This window comes from Colias croceus, chromosome 25 (assembly GCF_905220415.1).
Source record: "Colias croceus chromosome 25, ilColCroc2.1".
NCBI lineage: Eukaryota > Metazoa > Arthropoda > Insecta > Lepidoptera > Pieridae > Colias > Colias croceus.
This window is the reverse complement of record NC_059561.1, coordinates 1,967,012-1,982,024: the sequence shown is the minus strand read 5'-3', so window position 1 is coordinate 1,982,024 and position 15,013 is coordinate 1,967,012. Positions and strand designations below refer to the sequence as shown.

Below are 15,013 nucleotides of genomic sequence, written 5' to 3'. Positions count from 1 at the left end.
TAAATATTACAACTATTTGAAAGAATAAAGTGTGTTTATATTTAAAATGTGTATTTATTTTTGGGATTTTTAAACTCTTAGCTATTTGTTAGTTATCAGTTGGAGTGATTTTGACAGAACAAAAACATATTTACCCGCTTTAGAACTAAAAACTTAACTATATCTAAAGTCTAAACTGTAATAATCAAAAAACAAAACATTTTTTATTTATTTATAGAGATTTAACCTATCTACAATCTACAGATAGGCCTCCGTCACCATGGCAACAATAACTTATATAATATATTTTTTGCCTTCTGTTGTCCATCAATGTATATTATAGCTAGTAGTGGATCTCACACCTAATCCACACAACGGTTCTTAGCATTAATCTCGATAATGGATGAAGATCCAATGGATTTGAAGACATTGCGAACGTTCAATTACTATTTCTATTGGTTTGTAGATTTGGATTTCATTTAACACTTATATTTGGGATTACAGAATTGTTTTCACAGCAGTTTTAGTATATAATGTTATGAAATAGGTAACTAAGTTGTGCATGAAAAAATTGAAAAGTGACATTATTAAAATGGTCTAGCGTCGATAAGTTCAACATAAGGTTTTTGCTTTCACTTATATTCTTACATATAGACAGGCAAAAATTATCTAATCACAATAATACACTATGTATTAGTCGAACTTTACTTATAATTTTATAGTTTTTAATTTTTCTATCTTTATCAAACAGTCATAAATGAATGTCTATAATTACAAAATTATAAACACAACATTATATAACCTTAAATAATATCTAACAAACTAACAGTAGCCATTTAGTTTTACAATAAAATTCACCATACAAAGAACGTCAAAAAATACCTAAGAACCAACGTCTTATTTACCTCATAAGCTAGTACCTACGCCATAGAAATGCCTTGAAACAAATGACCTAAAAACGGGTTTCATCTGAAGCCTGAGTACCTCTCACTTCGAGATGAAAGACGCTGAAACACAGTATAATGGCATTATTGTCATGTTTCTTTTTATTCCATAGTATACTGATTATACGATTGAAATAAAATATTTCTATTATTTATTGTGGCAACTTGGCAAAAATAAAAAAATAAAACATATACGCACTATGTAGTTAAAAAAAACTAAAAGAAGAAAAAATAATCTGGCGGCAAAAATATAGTTCGAAATTTAATCGCGAATTACGCTCCGATTTAAACTTGAAATGAAACAGATTGAAATTTATTATCTACTAGCGGTCCGCCCCGGCTTCGCCCGTGGTACATATTTACGTTTTCTCTACATAAGAACCATCCTCGTACGTCAAGGAATATTATAAAAAAAGAATTAACGAAATCGGTTCAGTCGTTCTCGAGTTTTGCGCTTACCAACACATTTAGCGATTCCTTTTTTATATAAGATAAGATGAATTAACGGATAATAATAAAATTGGAATCAATATGGAATCAATGAACTATTTACAAATGAACACGTAATGTGTGAGATAACGAAAAATCAGTATTATGTACGTAATGATAATATTTATCAGATAATGTAGAGGTAAACGAGTTCAAATAATATTATTATGGTGTGGTCGTGATATTGGTGTTAAAATGGCTCCCAAGAAAAAGAAAGTGAATAATAATGTAAAGGAACAGGAAAAGGAAAAGAGTAGCAATGTGAGTAAATTAACATTACTTATAACATTTTTTTTTGTATAGAGGTTATTTATTTAATATTAATTAATAACAAAACTTAGAGTTCTTCGTGAAAAATTTAAATTCACAAAGTAGGCTAGTACACTGATTTGACATTTTTCTTTACTTTTTTATATGGGAGTATGTAGCATAATAAATTCTATCAATAAAAAAAAAGAGTTATGAAACTATAGAGTTATAAAACTCTATTTTTTATTGCAACAATATTTTTGATAAAAGTACTGAATATATTTAACACTAATCGTATAGGTTTTTCCAAGCATCTATATAATCTTAACGTAATTAGGTCCCACGGTCTAGATTTAGGAAATTGTTTCAGTCAATAAATTTGCATTGAATACGGATTTTTTTTGTATATTTTTAACTAAAATATTTCTCAAAAAGTTTACAATATACGCTTGTAAAAGATAACAATATGTTTTGATATTTTTAGAATATTTAGTTCGATCAATAACAATTTAATGTGTAGGTATATTTATATATTAACGGGCTTATAAATTAGCCTAATTAGATTAACGCTACACAACTTTCTAATCAAAGAATTTCACACATGCGTTTTGCTCGAACCAATTTGTCCCTACCTGTTCTAAACGAGACCCAAATTAGGACGACCCTTAACCTACTGAAGGGTCTTTGTAGGGGATTTAACAGATCGTTTAATGACATATGTGGTTCACGTAATTTTTTACGTATTAATGAGCAATTAATTTTTCATTTTAATACCGAGTCGTAGATTAGTTTATGAAAAGTTTGATTAGTTTCATACTAGATTTCCGCCCGCGGCTTCGCCCGCGTTTGCAAAGGAAAACCCGCATAGTTCCCGTTCCCGTGGGATTTCCGGGATAAAAACTATCCTATGTGTTAATCCAAGTTACCTTCTATATGTGTGCTAAATTTCATTGTAATCGGTTCAGTAGTTTTTACGTGAAAGAGTAACAAACATCCATACATCCATACTTACAAACTTTCGCCTTTATAATATATATTAAGATTATATACTGGTTAAATTATTACAATTAAATAATAAAATCTAATTGATTTTAAATAAATAACCTGTAATAATTTGTAAAACTGATGATTTGATTAGATTTCTATTCATTAATCTATGTTAAAATTGCCTCGTAAAAGGTTGTAAATTTGTAGATCATACTTTGTGTAGTTTAACAATGAGATTTTAACAGAGTCACAATATTTGGATGACCATAATATGTTTTCTTCTTAGGATCTTAAATAATTTATACTACAAATCTCAACTTAACATATTATCAAGTAAAATCTCAATAATAAATAAATATTAGTATATTTAAAAGATTGTTATGAGAATACCTATGTTATGTTCAACACAGTTCATTTTTAAGTAGAATAACTTACAAAATATTGTACTCTTTTAGGTATGGCTCATAGTAGTATCTGCAGCAGTAGTACTACTAGCTGTGATATCTTTCCGACTATATATCAGACTGTCTACTGTACCGGAGCTACCGAGAGTAGATTTGAATGTATGGTGGGGACCTAATACTACTAACCAGGATACTTCGATACGAAAGTATAGAGTCATTTTTTCTGATGCTGTAAGTATACATGGTTGTCTGGAAGAAATCGCTGCATAGCGATAAGACCGCCAATTGTTTAAATGTATTCTTAGGTTAAGTTTTATTGTTACTTTCTTGGAGCAATAAAGAATTAATAAATACATATAAAAACACACACACCAACTCAAACTCAATACTTTTTATGCATAAGATACACGAGTGTTTATACATACTATAATTATATTGAAACTACCATTATATAATACGTTTCTTACAAATACATAGAATAATAAAAATAATAAGTGCTTAAACTAATAGTAGGATCAACCTATTATATGTTTAAAACACACGTACTTACCGAATAAGTACGATATGTAACATAAAGTTTAACACACATAAAATTGAAATCTATTTTTTACATGGCCTTAATAAGAAAAAAAAAATATACCGGCCGAATTGATAACCTCCTCCTTTGGAGTCGGTTAAAAAACGCAAAGTACTTATTAAATTTTATTTTATTTTATCTTTATAATATTTAAATTTAAAGTAATGTCTGATCCCAATAAAAAGGGTTTTCAAATTAATCACTTTTACATCTCTCCTTATAGTTAAACTATACATTTTTAATACAACTAATATTTATGTTTAGCTATTATATTTATACCTACAAGAACTCTCTTTTTCATATCAAACCGTCACATCTTCAACCCTAAAAATAACTTGGCAAATTCCCCTAACAATGCCCGAAAGTTTAACAAAACAAGCTCAAAGTTTGCACAACATTTGAGAGGCATCCTTGTAAACAATACAAGGGCTGCCAATTATAACTTTCATTTAATTACTCTTGTTGAAGAATTGTCCGAACCTTGTAATAATTATTGTTGAGATATTGATTTAGTATGTTTAGTATCGCTTTTCCTGTTTACGGAGAGCAAATTGGGAAATTCTTTTGGAAAGATTTCTTCAGTTGATTGAATACACGTTATGTTGTTGTAGTATAAGAAACGTGTTTTAGATTATGAGGCTTGATTCAAGTTAAAAAAATAACGTTCATACATTGAGTACTACGTACTACGTACGTAGTACATATTAACTTGTATTTGTACGTATGTACATGAATATATACGATATATTTTGATTTTGATTAAGATTTTGAGAAAATGTGTCTCTTGATGTGTTTCTGAATGTTGAATGTTTTAATTTTAAAATTCTGTAATTATTTTGTGATCTTTACTAAAGTTTTGTTTAAGAGCTGCACAGTAAGTAGGTAGTGCAGTATCAACAATATAATAATATATACCTTCACTAATATATGACATATTTCAGCACCATTCCAGAAACAAAATAAACTTTTTCAAATTCAAATTCAAATTCGTTTATTAAATCAAACTTAACCTAACCTTAGAGCTAAATACATTTAGATGGTACTATATTTCAATCAATCTTACAAGCATACCCTGATCATATGACTACATCGTGCCCTTCCCAAAATTTTATATAGAGCTTTTCGTAGTTGCAAATTTTGAAATCGATCCAGTCGTTCCTGAGATTACCGCGTTCAAACAAACAAACCCTTCAACTTTATTTATAAGTATAGATAAAGTATAGATATATTATATCATTCTAGATGCAAGAAAACCTACGTAGAAAGTTCGAGACGTTCCGCCGAGCGACTAGAATAAAAAGTCTAGAAGATTCTGCCACTTATGGCATTAATTCGTTTGTTCTTGGCCAAATTTTCGCACATTGGCAGTTTAAATATAAATATCCTGAAAGAGTGAGGTATTTCAATAAATATGAACACTTCAGGACGAATATACAAGGCTTGGATATGCATTATGTGCATGTGAAACCGAATATTGGAAGTAATTTTAAAGTGAGTATGACATTTTTTGTTATTGTATAATGCATACTATCTGACTTCTGGTAAATAAAATTTCTCAAATTAGAAGGTTTAGATACTGATATATTATGCTTTTATTTTATAATATTCGTACATTAAAAAAACAATACTGTATCGATATTTTTAATTGGTATAGTTTTGTAATATGAAGTCTAAATACAGAACTACAGAAGATTTCTATTCTTAATGTTTCAAAATAAAAACCAGTAATAGTGTATTTAAAATCTGAATATGCCTTACAGTGCATTGAATGTAGAGTCTATATTACTGTGTATAATATTTTTACTAGCTGTGTCCCGCGGTCTCACCCGCAATGCTCCACTCCTGTTGGTCTTAGCGTGATAATTTATAGCCTAAGCCTTCCTCGATAAATGGACTATCTAACACCGAAAGAATTTTTCAAATCGGACCAGTAGTTCTTGAGATTAGCGCGTTAAAACAAACAAACAAACTCTTCATCTCAAAATATTGGTATAGAAGATTAGTATAAATAAAAATTGGCTTATTTTTGAACTGTAAAACACGCAAAATATCAATAATACTTTACAGGTTTTACCCTTACTACTTCTTCATGGATTCCCCGGATCTATCAAAGATTTCTATGAAGTGATACCTCTATTGACCACACCTAGAGAAGGATATAAATTCGTATTTGAAGTTATTGTACCTAGCTTGCCTGGATTTGCTTTTTCACAGGTAAGAAATTATAGATTTTAATGTTATTTTTGATGAAATATATTTTGTGTGTGTGTCTTTTTCACAGGTTATAGCTTTTATAGTTTAATAAGTTTTACTTTAATAAGATTTTTTATGAAAGATATATTGTGTGTGCTTTTTCAAATCAAAATTGGTCCGCCTCCTTGGTATAGTGGTGAGCGTAGAACCTGGGGGAGGGTCCTGGGTTCGATTCCCGGTGGAGATGAGAAAAAAAATTGTCTTGGTCTCGCAGAATGCTCATCACCAACTTGTCCCTTAGAAAATGGACAAGTGAAACAGATGTATGCTTAATGCATCTTTTATTTACCCCATTACAAAAATAACATTTAAATGGTATATGAAAGCTCATTTTCACGCAAATAAGAACATTTATGAATATTTTCAGTTTGTAGTTCACAAACACCAAAGTATGTGTGTGACAGCTGTCATTGCAAGCACATCGGAATTAATTTTATTTCAGAACGACAAATAATTTTCGCATTTACGCAAAATATGGGTGATAAAATGATTTTTATTTACATGTCGATTACAGAAATTTTACTTTAGTTAGGAAAATTTGGATTTTGATAATGCATTATGATATTGATCTAGGTAATTGGTTGTTAGTTACAGTTTAATTAAATAATGTGTGCGGGCTTTTTCATTCGCTTTAGGGTTCCGTACCCAAAGGGTAAAACGGGAAACTATTACTAAGCTTCCGCTGTCCGTCTATCTGTCTCCAGGCTGTATCTCATAAACCGTGATAGCTAGAAATTTTCACAAATGATGTATTTTCGTTGCCAAAATTTCCTTTATTGTTTCTATTTTATATAACTTTTAACTAACTAAGGCTGGTTGCAGAACTTGACCGACCGTCAGTGCGTACCGTCGGTCCTGACGATACGCATCAACAATTGTATGACTATGACACTAATGCGCATGACAATACGCGTGCGTATGGTCGGTCTAGCTATGAACGGTTTTATGAATTTCCATGCATATGACAAGCGCGACCGACGTACGCACTGACGGTCGGTCAAGCTCTGCAACCAGCCTAAGTATGTATTACAAAAGTATATTATTATTTTATAGGGCGCAGTACGACCAGGTCTAACTGCTTACCAAATGGCCATAGTCCTCCGCAATTTAATGGAGCGTATAGGCATAAAACAATTCTACCTCCAAGCTGGGGACTTTGGCCACAACATTGGCTCACATTTGGCCACTCTCTTCCCAAACCAAGTGCTTGGCTATCACACGAACAACCCCATTAACTTCTCTGGTTCGGCCAGTATGGTTTGGGTGGTTGGTGCGATATGGCCAACGATGGTGGCCAAGGAATTTGCGGATAGGTTGTATCCTTTGACGGATAAATTGGCGTATTATTTGGAGGAGTTTGGGTATAAACATATACAAGGGACAAAGCCGGATACTTTGGGTAAGATTTGACAATTTTGAACATTAATTTTCATAAAGATGCTATGATAAGGTTTTTAATGAGATAGAATACAATTATTGAATATTATTGATAAGTATTGTATTTGGAATAGAAGAAATAACTTTCGCCATTCAATTTAAATAAGTAATGAAATATATTTTGCAGTTAATGTTGCAGTCAAACTTATGCGATTGACCATAAAGGTACAATTCCGAGACAGGCCCCAGACCGCAAACTGCAACAGCAATCTGCAAGCGACAACACTTGTTTCTATGAACATCTATAAATCGCTGCGCGTTGCGTCTGCAGGCAGCAGTGTTGCCGCGCTTAGAATCAATTTCATAGATGTTCATAGAAACAAGTGCTGTCGCTTGCAGTTTGCGGTTGCAGTTTGCGGTCTGCGGCCCGTCTCGGACTTGTACCTTAAACGTAACAATAACATTTGAAGCAATCCGTGAATGATGGGAACAAAAGAAAGTTCAATATATAATTGAAATCTTAGATTGAAATATTCAAATTTTGAGCAAAACTATGAAATGCCTAGAATTTATTTTCTCTATTTATCAGTAACAATAGTCAATAACACATTACATATTCTTTAATAATAATCTTTATAAATGATTTCAGGTATTGCCCTCCAAGATTCACCTCTAGGCTTAGCAGCCTACATAATAGACAGAATCCTACTATTTACCGATCCAGCAAATAAATATAAAGAAGATGGCGGACTTCCAGCATTTAATTCAACAGATTTAATTGATAATGTCATGTTGTATTGGAGTACGGGAAGTATTACTACAGCAATGAGATTCTTCAAGGAAATGATGGAGAATAGTGAAATGGAAGAAAAATTGGCGAGGTATTGTATAAGTTATTATATTATATTCATGAAAATTATTTGATTTATGTATTTATTTAGTTGAATCTAAAAAAAATTCGGTTCTCACTAAAATTTTTACGTTTGATTGACGATCATGGTAACACAATTTAGGTCATTATTGATTTTTGTTTTCACTTAGCTCCTATAACTTTAATTTTTATAATTTTCTATTAAATAGGATTCACATCAGATGAACTATTGATGTATTTACCTATACAGGGTGTCCCAGCAACGGTATGCTAAGCCCCAAGTAGGTTATAGTTTTGCATACGCTGAGTACGTAAAAAATACTTAAGGTAAACGCAGGTATTAACGACCCCTCTAAGGCAATTTCAAAATCAACCATATTTTTTAAGTATACTGGTTCTTCTAAAGATTTATAATTTCATTTTATATGCTAGTGTTATGTATAAAAAATGTATTTATTGAAGCAAATACATTCTAATAAAGGATTATCTTGTAAAAAATAATTTACAATGTGACTTAGTCGATTGTTGCTATTACCGACCCATAAAAACGGCTGTGAAGCTATTAACGATTTTTATGCAGCTATTCCCGATCGTATGTGAGAGGAAGCCTTTTTACAGCAATGGAATGTATAGAAGCTAGTGATGATGATGATTACCGATCTTAATAAAATGAAATAAAAATGCAAATATATTCGTATTTTTTAATTGTGGTTATTTTTAATAAAACAAATGAGTACTATTTAGTAATGAACTAAATAATTATAAACTTTTAAATTAATCAACATAATACTATTAATATATGTACATATATTAAATTAAGGATTTCAAACTCTAGGATATTTCGTTATGCTATTTGATTGATTGCTTCGGCGAGTTGTGTTTTACTGAATACTTTTCGCCGCTTTCGTGGCTCCATATTTCTGGAAAAAATATACCTAATTATATGTTTTATGTTAATTTAACCTAAAAACCTAAAAATATATATTTTTTTAATTTTTTAAATTTAACCTAAAATATAATTTTTAATAGGCACCTATTATGTCATAAAAGTAATAAAAATATATTTGCACGCTCAATTACGAGCAGAATGTTTAAGGATCAATATTATCTGTATATACAAACATCTTTATTCTACATTCTGCAAATAAAGCAATTTGAATTTGAATTTGTAGATGAGAAACTAAACAATCTATATTCGATCGGTAATAGCTTCCTATAGTTGCTATTGCCGACCCACATGGGTCGGTATTAAAGTATGTAAGTATAAACCTAAATTGTATTACCGACCCATAAAAAAATGGTTATTTTAATTCATTTGATCATCAGACTATAAAATAGATTATAATTGATTAATGTCATACAAAATATGAACAAATGCATATTGTTTAAACAAAAAAAACAATGATTTACTTCTGTAACTATTCGATAGGGATCCTCGAAAGTATCATAACTTTGTATAAATTGACAACGCTAAAAGACACAACACTAGACAAAAAAGTTTAGTCGCTAATAGATTTTTATGAAGACTCATAGCTTAGATTTAAACTGGTCCATAAAACCACTTGTGTTAGTGTGATATAATAACATAAAAGAAAATAAAACAAAAAGTTACGTTGCTGCCATTGCCGACTTACGGGTCGTTGATACCTGCCGCGGCTTAAACTGGTGAAGCTAACACCGTCCCATTTTAATTTTAAGTTTTATCGTTTCAAATTACTTTTTATTAATAAAATGTTGTAAGAAATGAAAAGTTGACACTTAAATGCATTGACATTTAGTAATATAAATTAAAGTATAGATGTCATTTGTTTGTAAATGTCTTAAAAAGATACTCACAGTACTTACCCGAAGGAACAAGGGAACAGTACGACAAGTCCTGCTTCCACGCTACCCCGCAGCAACTTACGCATTTTAACTCTTTTTTGCTCAGTTACTCACTCTAACGTTAAAGTATACGATGCTCAAGTAATACATTCGTGTATAACTTTGCCTACCTATAGCTAGAATAGTTCTGGAAACGTTTAAATTTCGAATTACTTTTATAGGTCGGTAATACCTTCAGATTTTCGATGGGTCGTTGATAGCTGCGTTTACCCTATAAAGTTCCAGACAATTTTTTTTGGCAAATAGGTGAATTCTTTAAACTCTATGTGTACACCCATACCTAAAAAGCAACCCGCCCAACTTTGCCACCCGCACGTGAGCTATCGTTTAAGATTGTTTTCATAGACAAAATGCTCATATTAGAGAAGCGGTTTATGCCGGCTGCGCGAAGCTAGAGACGAAAACATGGATTTTAAGGAAAAATTACGCAAACAATTTTTGGCTTAATTTTGTTAGTATTTTTTACGTAATCAGTGTATGCTAAACTGAAAGTCCCTTCACGCTTAGTACACCAATAGTGGGGCACCCTGTATAACCTCACTCAATTTTTCATATAGGTAACTATTATATTATCTTCTTAGGTATGGAGAATTTTCTATTATGTTCTCTTTCACTTATTTAAAAATGTTGAAAGGTTCCAAGTTTCCTTGAATATAATACGAATATTTTACGGTTGTACAATACTTAATTAGATTATATTCTTTCTTGATTCCGTCATTTCAGCACAACAACTTTTATAGTTCATATATATTTTATTTTTTTCCTTTACAGTATACCTACACAAGTCCCCACATGGGGCCTTCGCGCTAAACATGAACTAACTCATTCCCCCGACTTCGTTCTTCGTTGGAAATTCCCTAATCTTATAGGAACAACTAATTTACAAGATGGCGGACATTATTTAGCGTTCGAGAAACCTGAAGTACTTAGTAATGATATTTTTAAAGCAGTTAAAACGTTTTTGGAGGCGAAGAGAAATAAATAGATGAATGATAATTGTGTTTTATTTTATACCCCTAAATGAAGGTTAAAAGCAGAATTCAGTACGTAGGATCCTCAATAGTTTTGTTTATAAAAATATTAAGCCTTGTTTCCACTTGAGCGGCTCGGCCAAATGAGCCGCTCATTCGCCTGAGCATGCTCAAGTGGAAACAAGGCTTAAATCTAAATAAAGATTCATACAGATACAGAAAACTTTACAGACATACGTTTAAATATTCATTTTATTGATAGGCGAAAGATGTAACTAGGTACATATTAGATTTTTCTAAACTGATGACATTGAATGACGTGTGCTAAATTTCATTGTAATCGGTTCAGTAGTATTTACGCGAAAGAGTAACAAACATACACACACATCCATCCTCACAAACTTTCGCATTTATAATATTAGTAGGATAGAATTAGGATTAGGATTAGGATAGGATAGGAATGAAACATGATTCAGTTCTAGATATCAATTTATTATATCCTTATTTAGGTACTCAAAGAAAAACCACTTTACATACAGTAAGTAAATTATGAGAAAAACATATTTAAAAATAATAACATTGCCCTAATCTTGTTACAAGCCGTAAAAACTCAATGCAATAAGACGCGACGATTTAAAATCGATTTAAAACAGGGAGCTAACTCAATGAGTGAGTCAGCGGTATTTAAGTGAGTTACGTTTCGAATCACGGCAAGTTTTATACTATAGTTATAAACCTCTTTTGAAGCTATAATTTTGTGTGTAAGCTTATAATTTCGTAAAGTTAGATCATGTTTCTTATTAACAGAGATGTAGCATTGTTTAATTGCATAAAATCTTAGACTTTTATAGTTGGGCATTGAATAAAATGATATTCTAAGTAAAAAGATCTAACACAATGAGTCAGGAGTAAACTGAGTTACTTTTCGAATCGTAGTGCCAGTTTCTAGATCTGCTGGAGCCTGGACCGATTTTTACGGGACTTTCACTGATATATTTTAATTCTGATATTAAATAACGATTAGGAACAATAAGACTACAAGGAAAAACTCGTTTACGCGGGTGAATACGTGGGACGTAACTAGTTATTAAAAATTGTATAGGTACCTACACAACAATCCAAATTAATATATATAACCTCGTTTCATTAATTATTATTCTCATACTATAAATGTAAACAACGCAGACAAAATACAAACAGTACGGAAAGTTCTAAAACAAGAAAACTAATGAATATTTTCAAAGAAATACTTCAGTTTGTGAAATCTTCCTGTAATTGATCTGCGGAGTTTTTCGAAACTACTTTGTGAGGGAAATCACTTCCTTGTCCAAGAATTTGAATTGTAAAGTAATGGATATCAGGAATAATGTTTTCTTCTATGGTTTTTATAAGGTAAACTAGCTTACCGCCCGCGGCTTCGTCCGCTTTGTCTAAAACCTAATAAATTATATACTAAAACCTTCCTCTTGATCACTCTATCTATTAAAAAAAACCGCATCAAAATCCGTTGCGTAGTTTGAAAGATTTAAGCATACAAAGGGACATAGGGACAGAGAAAGCGACTTTTTTTATACTATGTAGTGATAATGTTTTTTTGTAAGGTGCTTTTTTTTGCAAATTATAAGCGGTTGGATTATATCTATATTATCAAAATGTTGTAGGAGTATTTACTATTTTTATTTGGGAAAGGATCCAATAATGGATATTTATCAATAAATAATTATAGATACTAACAACCAAGGTTGATTCTTGTCTTCTCATACAATAATACTAGCTACGCTCCGTGGTTCCACCCGCGTGGCTCCGCTCCTAATAATCTAAGCGTGATGATATACAGCCTATAGCCTTCCTCGATAAATGGGCTATCTAACACGGAAAGAATTTTTCAAATCCGACCTGTAGTTCCCGAGATAAGCGCGTTCAAACAAACAAACTCTTCAGCTTTATAATATTAGTATAGATATACCTAAATTTAATTAAATAAAAATATATTATGTCATGAGAAAAATAATAACTAAATTCCTTATTTAGCTACTCTGAATTTTAGATCCACAATTTACGACAAAACCTAAATTAATTAATTCTTGTATAAGTTACTTGATTTGGCATATTTCATCACTACATAGTATAAAACAAAGTCTTTCTCTCTCCCTATGTCCCTTTGTATGCTTAAATCTTTAAAACTACGCAACGGACTTTGATGCGGATTTTTTAATAGATAGAGTGATTCAAAAGAAAGGTTTATGTATATAACTTATTAGGTTTTAGATAAAGTGGGCGAAGCCGCGGGCGGTAAGCTAGTTATCTATAAAAACAAAATATTAATAACATACAGAATAAACATCTTCTTCATTAAAATGATTTAGATATCTTAATTTGAGCATAAATAAAATAGCTTTACCTCAATTTTTTCCTACTTAATTATGAAATGAAGTCAAAGCTTAATTAGTGAAAACTGGGCGTAGAAATAAACGTAAAAATATAAATACGAAATTCCCATGAAAAGTTGTACCAGAAAAGTTTGTCGAGAAATAGCCTGGTTTTAAAGAAATAGAAATCAACGACAATCTCATTTTAACCAACTTCCTAGACCTTCTGGAGGTTTCTTTTGTACTGTTTCAAATTAGAGTCTATTTCTATCTTAAAGTTTGTTTATTTATATTATTTTGATGTAGAGTCTCATTAATGTACAAACATCTATTTTCCTAAATTTTATTAAAGTAGTCTGTAGTTTTATGCTCGATGCCCACGCTTCTTCATAGAAAAAATATTAAAAATAAGTGGCCACGCATCCAATTTGTGACCGTGCGAACCGTTGCTTAACCTCTATTTTTAATATTTATTGTTATTGTGCAAATACATCATATATCCGTATATCCGAATATATCCGAACCTTTCAACTGTCTATGTGTGCAAGCACATGTGTCTGAAGTGAAACGTATTTGGCAAGATTCAAAGATACCAAAAACGTCGCCTTAGTCCATGACGTGATCTTGAAATTTTACTCTCAAAGCGCATAAAGAAGTATCATTTCAAAAAATTCGTAATTTTTTATTGTCTCATCTATACATAATATAATAAATCTGTAGAAGGGTCAATTCTGTACATTGAAAATATTGAAAAAATAAATAGCAGGGGGTGTTACTGGATCGATACCAAACCCAAATATGTGATTAAAAAAATTTTTGTCTGTCTGTCTGTCTGTCTGTATGTGAAGGCATCACGTGAAAACTAGCGGTTCGATTTCGATGAAACTTGGTATAATTATACCTTATTATCCTGGGCGTAAAATAGGATACTTTTTATCCTGGAAAAATACGTAGAAAAAAATTAATCTTAATTTTTCAGTTTTATCCATAGACGTTGTTCCGTAGAACCGCGAACACACGTTGCGTATTATTATAGGCCTAGCCGTATTTGGGAATTGGGTCCAATAGATATTTATAAGATGTTATTGACAGAGGTACTCAAAATGGAGAAATAACCATCCACGCGAAGACCGACATCCGCGCGGACGGAGTCGCGGGCGGAAGCTAGTGTTTAATAATATTTTTATTGTTTCTAGATATCTCTTGTTTAGATAATTATTTCCAGTATTATAATAATACTATAGTGTGCAAGATTAATAGATATCTTTGGTGCTTTTAGAATCAAGGCTCCTAAGCTTTATGAATACATTATAATAATTCCGAGCTTTTAGTAATGAGCCTGCTTTGAAATTTATGTAGTTGATGCATTCTCTGTATGTTTTGTGTATTTAATACTTCTCTTGAATATCGAATAAGTGTTAGATAGTTTTATATATAAACTAATATTATAAAGCTGAAGAGTTTGTTTTTAAGGCGCTAATCAGAGGAAGCACTCTTCTGATTTGAAAAAAAAAATGTTTCACTGTTAGATAGTCCATTTATCAAGGAAAATAGGGAAATAGGAACGGAGCAATGCAGGTAAAACCGCGAGGCATAACTAGTTTTATTTATAAAATGTAATGGCTACTGATTGTATAACATATTTGTATAAAATAATGA

At 31.3% G+C, this 15,013-nt stretch overlaps 1 protein-coding gene across 1 annotated transcript; it reads left to right on the top strand.

Annotated features, from left to right (window-relative positions):
* The first annotated feature begins 1,478 nt into the window (after positions 1 to 1,478).
* On the top strand, positions 1,479 to 11,010 carry LOC123703197 (juvenile hormone epoxide hydrolase-like). Its single transcript, XM_045651120.1, has 7 exons — positions 1,479 to 1,673; positions 3,104 to 3,283; positions 4,872 to 5,120; positions 5,697 to 5,843; positions 6,936 to 7,281; positions 7,909 to 8,140; positions 10,786 to 11,010. Exons 1-7 carry the CDS (start codon positions 1,608 to 1,610, stop codon positions 10,997 to 10,999), a joined length of 1,434 nt encoding a protein of 477 aa, XP_045507076.1. The 5' UTR covers positions 1,479 to 1,607; the 3' UTR covers positions 11,000 to 11,010.
* The last annotated feature ends 4,003 nt before the right edge of the window (positions 11,011 to 15,013 follow it).

Bases quoted from the DNA above. Each gene is read 5' to 3' on its own strand.
- LOC123703197 (XM_045651120.1), top strand. From the start codon at position 1,608: ATGGCTCCCAAGAAAAAGAAAGTGAATAATAATGTAAAGGAACAGGAA. The intron at 3,284-4,871 runs GTAAGTATACAT...ATATCATTCTAG, and splicing joins GAGTCATTTTTTCTGATGCT to ATGCAAGAAAACCTACGTAG. The intron at 8,141-10,785 runs GTATTGTATAAG...TTTCCTTTACAG, and splicing joins ATGGAAGAAAAATTGGCGAG to TATACCTACACAAGTCCCCA.